This window comes from Impatiens glandulifera, chromosome 7 (genome assembly GCF_907164915.1).
Source record: "Impatiens glandulifera chromosome 7, dImpGla2.1, whole genome shotgun sequence".
NCBI classification, from domain to species: Eukaryota; Viridiplantae; Streptophyta; class Magnoliopsida; order Ericales; family Balsaminaceae; genus Impatiens; species Impatiens glandulifera.
The window spans coordinates 43,298,379-43,306,285 of NC_061868.1; the positions used below are offsets into that span (position 1 = coordinate 43,298,379).

Below are 7,907 nucleotides of genomic sequence, written 5' to 3' on the forward strand. Positions count from 1 at the left end.
GTAAGTGGCACATCCATTTCATTCTTTCCATTCTTCTTATTTTTATTTTATTATTATTCTTTTGGGTAGCTGAGTTATCTTTTCATAAGATTAATAATGACATTACATTTATAAACATCACGGCTGGAAGTGGACCACATTCTAATAATGATTTTTAATATCGATTAAATTCAATTAAAATTGTTAAATACAACATTTAAATGTAAGTGCATGAACAAATATATCACTCTTCCTCAACTGTTCTTGTGTTCTTCCTAATCCCGTTTGATTATTCAATCTTTAACCTCTTGATATCATCTCCAAGAGTAAATCGTTAATGGAATCCATAGGGCCGGGCAAACACCAATGCAAACAATCCGTTTGAACTTTCGCATTGTTATCGATAGCAAACGGTTGAAACTGTCGATATGGTCCAGGATGTCCATCGGGTCTAAGCAACAACATTCGGGTAGTATCTAACAATTTTATCGACAACCCTCCTTCAATTTTACTAAACTCTTCGAGTTCAATATTACGCATAATTTCATCCACCCCTTTCAAATCAACAATCTCGGTTCTTTCAAAAGGAACCGTTCGATTGCAATAACCTCCGCTAAACCATTCCCCATTCTCAAAATGGTCTGGAGTCGTGGTTCTGAACAGTACATTAACGTTATAATGGTTTGAACTGGTGATCATGAATTTGAATATCAACTGTAGGGCTTTTCGATAAGCATGTTCGAACCCTAACTCCGTTAGATTCTTCTTACCCGAGCAATAATGACAACCCGTGATCGTGTTGTTCTCATAGTAGACAGCTGTTTTGAGAAACCATTTCCCACCTGCGATTACAATGTAGTCGAAATCGGCAAAGTGTTGAGTCCATATCTGGTCTAGCTTGTCGAGATGAAGCTGAATTACATCTGATGAAAAACCATTGGCATCTTCAAAGATTGAAGCTTTTAGGAGAAACGGTGTCCATATTACTGAAAGAGTAAAGTTGTGTATGGGAAAATGCCATTTCTTTGATCTGTAGTCTTTATCATGGTAGATTTCATTTGCTTGTTCCACCTATATTACATTCATGAAGAAGAAAACTGTCAAGCTTAAATGATTGAATGCTGGATCAAGATTCAATTACCTGATAAAGGGAGCATAATAGAGATTGAACTTGATTGCGTGAAATGGAATCGCCAACAAATGCCCATGATTTATGTCGCATGAGATTGAGAAATTTGGTTGGATCGAACTTGGGTAAGTCGCAATGAAGAGGTTTCCATTTCCAGAAAAGGTAATCGAAATCTGGGCGGCCATTTTTAATGCAATTCTGATGATCTTCTATGAATGGACAAGTCTCATTTGTGTAAGCTGGACCGGAAGAGTCTTCTTCTTGTTGAACCCATAACCCATTAAATATATCGCATTCCTGATGGTTGTGTTGGGATTCTGTTGAATTTTCCGGAGAATTGACGGTCGGAAACACTTGTTGTTGTTCGTTTTCCGATGTTGTAATTGTCTGAATAACAGAATCCTGGTCGGGTGAAGTATAGAACTGAATTGGTGTTGAGAAAAGGAGGAGAATTGCTAGAATGAAGAAGAGGAAACAAACAGTGAGTCTTAGGATTATGAGTTTTGGTTTTTGACCCAAGAATTGTCTCCTAATGAATCCATTATCAAGCATCATTTGCTTTAGAATTAGAATGATTCAAAAAAATGAATTAGTCTTTTTTGCAATGAAGACCAGAAAAACAGATGGAGGGTGGTAGTGATTATGATGTTTGAAAATCAAACCAAAGAATATAACCCTTTTCTTATGAAGTTTAGGACTAGTTTGTTTTAAATTTTAAATAACTTAGAGTTTGTTCGGTAAAAGTTTATTTTCGTTAAATATTTTTATAATAAAATGAAATTTAAGATATTTTAATATTTTTTAATGAAAAAGTGAAGTAATATTTGATTTTGGTTAATTTAAATAAAAAAGTAAATAAGGCCTTAATTTTATTATTAAATATACTCTCTTTTTTTTAATTCATATAAATCTTTAAAAAATAACTAAAATCAATTAATGAAGGAAAGGAAAAGTAGGTCAAAAAGTTTTGTTTTGATTAATATTTATAAGTTTTGTTTCTTTAAAAATTATTGTTATTATTTTACTAATTACTATAACTAACTATGTAACAAAACCCAAATTAAATGTTCTAGATTAAAAAGATAAACACAAATGAGTACATAAAATTAAATATCAACAACTTTAACAGCTTTATTATTTATTTATTTTATATTATAGTGGGTGAAGGGTTGGGTTGGGTTGAGTGGAACCCATCTTTCAATAAGAATAGGATGGCTTTCTTTATTATTCTATTTATTATTATGCACATTGCTATTTGTTAGATTTGGGATTTCATTGAAAAAATAGATTATTATAATATTTATTTGTATTAAAAATTTATACTTAAAAAAGTTATTTTGATATTTTAATTAAAGAATGGAATGATTAAATAATTAAAGTACATGTGTTAAATAATTTTTTAATATAGTAAATCAACATTAAACAACTAATGATGCCACTTGCCTATTTCATATTAATATTATTTAGTTCTATTTTTTTTTTAAATAATTATAAAGATGAACAGAGTCTTCCCTTTACTTACTAAAAATAATTATGATATTAATGGTGGATGTGGCAGCTTTAATTTATTTTAACATCATTAAGATTAAGAACTTGTTTGATCTTGAGTTTTTTTTTATAGATTTTTAATAAAAGGTAGGTTGAGATTTTATAGGATGAATTATTAAAAAAAACATTTATTTAAAAATTAAATTTAATGAAAGTAAAATAAAAATATTTTGATTATTTAATAGATAAATTAAGTAATTATAAAAATGATGTTGATAAAAAGTTTTTCAAACTAAAATTTGTATAAAAAAAATAAAAATAAATCAAACTAGCTTTAAGTGAAAAAATGAAATTTTGAAATATTGAGAAGAAAATAAATATTTTTAAAGATTTTCTAAGAGACAAGGAGGTTATACAAACAAATTAAGTCTAATTAATATGGATGGGCCTATGTTAATCTTAGGTGAAGATATTTTTTAAATCTTAGAGGCTTAGAGATCTCTTAATATGAATTTGTTTATTTTTTTATATATTAAAAAATTCTCATTATATTAAATTACTATCATTTTAACTGCTAAAATATTCTTACTTTACATTTATTAATTTTAAATAAAAAATATTTAATAATTAAATTAATTAAAAACTTAAATAAATTTACTTTATTTATCTTATAAATTTTCTAATAATTAAACTAATTAAAAACTTACTTTATTTATCTTATAATTTCTTTTTTTTTGACAAAAACCCTCCAAACCAAGATCAAATAAGCTATAGAATTTTTTTTTTAGCAAGTTAGTTTGATCTTTATAATTTTTTCTCACCATATTTTATTATTATTAGTGATGAGTCATCAATTCTTATTCCCATCAAATAATAGTTTATAGTGATGTGAGCTGTTTTATTCATGTTTTATTTTGATTATATATATATATATATATATATATATATATATATATATATATATATATATATATATATATATATATATATATATATATAAAAGATGTGATTTATTACCATAAAAATGAAGAGTTGGTTAGTGTGGCATCTTATTAATATGAATTTTACACAAATGTATTAAAGTAGGTTATTTGTGTTGAATTTTTGTTGGCAGATTCTATTTACATTAACAATTAGACAAACAAGATAAGCAAATTTAATCATTATTTTCGTTTAAACAAAAGAATATAAATTAACACGAAGAATATATTTTGAATTAAATGGGATTGCAAATTTGTATTGAATAATATATATTTTGTTCTAGAATTTTAATTGATTATATTTAAAAATGAAGAAAAAAAATAGTGATTTTACATTAGACTTGCACTATACGACACTTAAAAGAAAAAAAAAAATTGATCGACTTCTCGAGTTTTTATTAGTTTTAATTTATTTGAGATAATGTAAAATAATGTTTTTTTTTAACTATGATTTATTTTATTTTGAATATTTATTTGGAAAAAAAACAACTTAGATGAAAAACAAGGCCCATAACCATATGATATATAATATTATCTACTGATTATTTTATTTGTCAGGCCCAATATAAAGGCACAAATCTCATCATAACAAACATTGTTTTTATCAACACTATTCGATTTTTTTTTTAAAAATATTTCTAAAAATATAAGTCATTACTTTTCAAGAGTCTTTTATTTTTATAAGTCATCTTTTATTTTTATACTTTACTCTTTCATTTTTATAATACTCGGATAAACTACTCTTTGTCATAGACGATTATCACATCAACTAAACAAAACCAAATGAGTTAATTTGATAGGTAATAGAGAAAGAGTTCCATTATGAAGTTAATCTATATATTAAACAAACATGGGTTTGGGTAATAAACAACATACATTAATTAGTAGTAAATAAGAGTTACAACAAGCCATATATTAATTAGTCTAAATAATGTAGCAATTCTCATAAAACTATAGTAGTAATAGTAGTTCACTAGAGTAGTGTTTCCAAATGCTTTTATGCATTTATCTCACACTTCTCTATGCATCATATAATAAATCTATATATCTCCTAAGCATTAATCCTCTTCTTCTTCTTCCTCTTTTATAGAAAAAGCACCAATTTTGGGCCAAAACTAAATTACTACATTATATTATCAACATAATTATCCATTCTACCTACAATTTATCACTTCAGTTCGGTTCATCCCCCAGCTACCGCGTTCACCAGTAACTGACGGAGCTTCACTCCCGCCTTAGACTTTGGTTCCGAAATTCCACCTTTTTTTACCTTCTCCTGTCATTTTTAATTTAAAACAATCCATCAAAATGCTTTTATATAACCTACTGGATTTATTATTAATAATGGTTCAATTCAATATGTGACACATACTGATAGTGTAACATTTTCCAGTTTCAGTTTCTCTGATTTCTCTCTTAAGCTCTTGATTTCAGATTTTAGACAACTGTTGTCTGATAACAGGCTATCCACTCTTTTAGATAGTTCTTCAGCTTCAGCCTACTCAAATTAAACCATACAAATTAAAACAACAATACAAATTTGAAAAAAAATCATGGTTTGATATTCCTTTCAAACATTTACCTGCTTCCTCAATCTGGACCTCCTTGCAGATTCGCGGTTGGACTGTTTTCTTCTCTCCCTTTTCAACTCCTTCTCGTTCTAAAACATAACACATTCAAAGTTAATGTTATATTGTTACACAATAATCAGGCCAGTGATTCATTATTTCATTTCTCATGCATACCTGTAACCACGTTTCACTTGTCACTATGGCACAAGGCTGCAGGACATTTCTTGTAGTCGGTTTTGACCCAAGCAGGACTTCAGATTTATGTATTTCAGTGTTTCCATCTCCATCTATAATTTAACATTAATTGAGTCAGAACAATATACACATTCATATAAACACACAATCAATCTTTACCAGTTGTAGGTGTTTCTTCACGCCTTCGCTTTTTATTACCATTTCGTCGCACCTATAGCATAACATAAATTCTCTGTAAATTTTTGTTAAAGAAATCAAATCCATCTACCAAAGTATAAAAATCTTAATTACCCCTGCAGTATTCCCGCTACTTCCACCATTACTAGACCCATCTGTTTCTGAACTGCTGATAAAATCATACAACTTGAGAAACTAAGCTTAAAGAGAAGCTAGCCAGCAAAACAAACAAACCAAACCAACCTGTTTGATTCAATACGGTTAGCTCCAGCATCACCACTACTGTCAGCATTGTTGTTACCTATAGACATAGCTAGTCCATCAAATCCCTTCATTTTCTTCACTAAACCTTGCTCTGTGTTATTTGATGACTTAGTATTAGGGGTTTCTACATCTGCAATTTGAACCTGCTTCATCACCAAAGACTCAATTGATGTCCCTCTGTAAATCTGAAATGAAATGACAGTTTTAAGTAACTTACAACAGGAACACCACCAGGATGAGCATGACCATAGATGCCTCCTCCATGTGCATAGATTGCCGCATAAGGTACCCCATAAGGTGACATTGGCATCATTGACTGACGAAAAAATTGTGAAATTTTCAGATCAAGAAGATGATAACTGAAAAGTATTATTATGAAACAAATTAGCAATTCTAAACAGCTTAATTATACAGAAACATATGAATCCTAGTGTTACTAATTTGTGCTCGATACCTGTGGCGGTGGCCCCCACATGAACGGGTGAGGGGGGTGATCAGATGAAACAACAGCCGAATTGAAGAACTGAGGCATAGCAACCCTAGGACCATAATATGCCTGAAATTGTAATCAAACCATACAGACATTATTCAGCAATCTTCTTTACAACTATTATAGACATGAAAACTTTAGTTATAAAGAAACCTGCATAGCAGCCCAATCAGGATAGACTTGGACATTAGGCTGATCCTGTAATAGAAGAACATATATGAGACACTACAAGTATCAAGAATTGAGATAAATGTTTTTGTTCATCGTCTTACTTACCACCACTGGAGGTGAAGGGACCTTCTCAGACTTGGAAGTCTTTGATTCCATATCATTTCCCATTTTGCACCTTCTTTTCTAATTGTACTCTTAAGAGAAATTTACTTTCTAGGAAACTAGATGTTCTCCTTCTCTGTTGATCTCACTCAACCATACTCAGCTGCATATAACATTAAACTCTAAAGAACAGTTCATATAAAGAGTATTCTAAAACAGTCATGAGATTTGGTTTGATTTATTATATAAGATAATCTTTTCAAAGAAAAGATTTGATTATTAATTACTTTCTATCATGATTCATGATCCATTCAAAAAGGTTTTCTAAGTATGAAACTGATAGTTTGAACTAGATTTAGAACAATAGGGAAAGAAAAGAGGAAAACTGTGGGCTGATTTTGTCCTTTCCTACACACAGACAATAATAGAGCCAAGCCAAATCGATTAGCAACGTGGATGCCTGCCACCATAATCTACTTAGTAATTGACAATATTACCCTCCGTCGTCATTAATGCTACAGAAACCTTCCTACTTTGAGATTGATACAAAATTTACATCGCCAATCTTCTGATAAACAAATGAAAGTGTATTCAATTCACCGTAATCTTCTTCTTCTTTGTCATCGCCAAACTATCACATACTACTATCTATATATCTCTCTCTCTCTCAATCTATCTATATATATATATATATGTATGCCGATGAAAATATCGTGTTAAACATTGCTTTGATCAGAGCATCGGACACATAAACAACAAAAAACGACTAGGAATTGAGAGATCCACGTGAATTCTAGTTGAACAGAAGCAAATTCTACTCCAAAGTCTCCAAAATCTATGTATATTGATATGATATATAGAATGAGTTTCGAATTTCGAACCTGAAAACCTCTAATCGAAGAAGAAGATTCCAAAAACTTGCAGAAAATCAGAGATAAGCAGTAACAAAGGCTTAAGAAGATTGAAGAAAAGGCGTTCCAATTGACACACTCAATTCCACTGGTAGATTATCGCTTTACAGTTTCTCTCTCTAGCTGAAGAAGAAGAAGAAGAAAGCTGCGCTTTCGCAGAGTTGAAGAAGAGAGAGATGGAGGAAAAGGGGGGCGCCAAGGCGATATCCACGTCATAATATACACGTGTTCGATTAATATTTAATCGCATTATAATTCATTCATTAAACTATCTTCTCTTTAATATATTAACAACTTTTACAAATTAAAAAAAAAACTTTACATTTTAAAATATTATTATATTAATGTTTTTTTAGCTAATTAATTATTTTAAAATTAAAATACTATAATATGTCACACTTGATCCGAACCTACCTGGAAGTTGAATATTCATGGGGCCTTTGTAATTTT

The 7,907-nt window shown here is 29.7% G+C and overlaps 2 protein-coding genes across 6 annotated transcripts; both read right to left on the reverse strand.

Annotated features, from left to right (window-relative positions):
- On the reverse strand, positions 1 to 1,712 carry LOC124944566 (protein trichome birefringence-like 24). The gene is made up of 2 exons (XM_047484856.1): positions 1,121 to 1,712; positions 1 to 1,050 (listed from the first exon to the last, which is right to left on the reverse strand). The coding sequence occupies exons 1-2, from the start codon at positions 1,661 to 1,663 to the stop codon at positions 280 to 282; spliced, it is 1,314 nt and encodes a 437-aa protein (XP_047340812.1). The 5' UTR covers positions 1,664 to 1,712; the 3' UTR covers positions 1 to 279.
- A 2,745-nt stretch (positions 1,713 to 4,457) lies between these two features.
- LOC124944567 (G-box-binding factor 3-like) lies at positions 4,458 to 7,588 on the reverse strand. Of its 5 annotated transcripts, none has more exons than XM_047484860.1 (12): positions 7,428 to 7,588; positions 6,550 to 6,709; positions 6,427 to 6,471; positions 6,238 to 6,339; positions 6,001 to 6,099; positions 5,763 to 5,929; positions 5,634 to 5,688; positions 5,502 to 5,553; positions 5,322 to 5,434; positions 5,159 to 5,236; positions 4,949 to 5,074; positions 4,458 to 4,852 (listed from the first exon to the last, which is right to left on the reverse strand). In XM_047484860.1, exons 2-12 carry the CDS (start codon positions 6,610 to 6,612, stop codon positions 4,760 to 4,762), a joined length of 993 nt encoding a protein of 330 aa, XP_047340816.1. In that variant the 5' UTR covers positions 6,613 to 6,709; positions 7,428 to 7,588; the 3' UTR covers positions 4,458 to 4,759. The 5 variants fall into 5 exon arrangements, with proteins under 5 accessions (XP_047340816.1, XP_047340817.1, XP_047340815.1 ...); XM_047484861.1 differs by having other exon boundaries at positions 5,634 to 5,685; positions 7,428 to 7,587; XM_047484859.1 differs by having other exon boundaries at positions 5,322 to 5,437; positions 5,634 to 5,685; positions 7,428 to 7,587.
- Between the last annotated feature and the right edge of the window lie 319 nt (positions 7,589 to 7,907).

Bases quoted from the DNA above. Each gene is read 5' to 3' on its own strand.
- LOC124944566 (XM_047484856.1), bottom strand. From the start codon at position 1,663: ATGATGCTTGATAATGGATTCATTAGGAGACAATTCTTGGGTCAAAAA. The intron at 1,051-1,120 runs GTAATTGAATCT...AATGTAATATAG, and splicing joins TATTATGCTCCCTTTATCAG to GTGGAACAAGCAAATGAAAT.
- LOC124944567 (XM_047484857.1), bottom strand. From the start codon at position 6,612: ATGGGAAATGATATGGAATCAAAGACTTCCAAGTCTGAGAAGGTCCCT. The intron at 6,100-6,237 runs GTATCGAGCACA...TTTTTTCGTCAG, and splicing joins TGTGGGGGCCACCGCCACAG to TCAATGATGCCAATGTCACC. The intron at 5,237-5,321 runs GTATGCATGAGA...GTTATGTTTTAG, and splicing joins CAAGTGAAACGTGGTTACAG to AACGAGAAGGAGTTGAAAAG.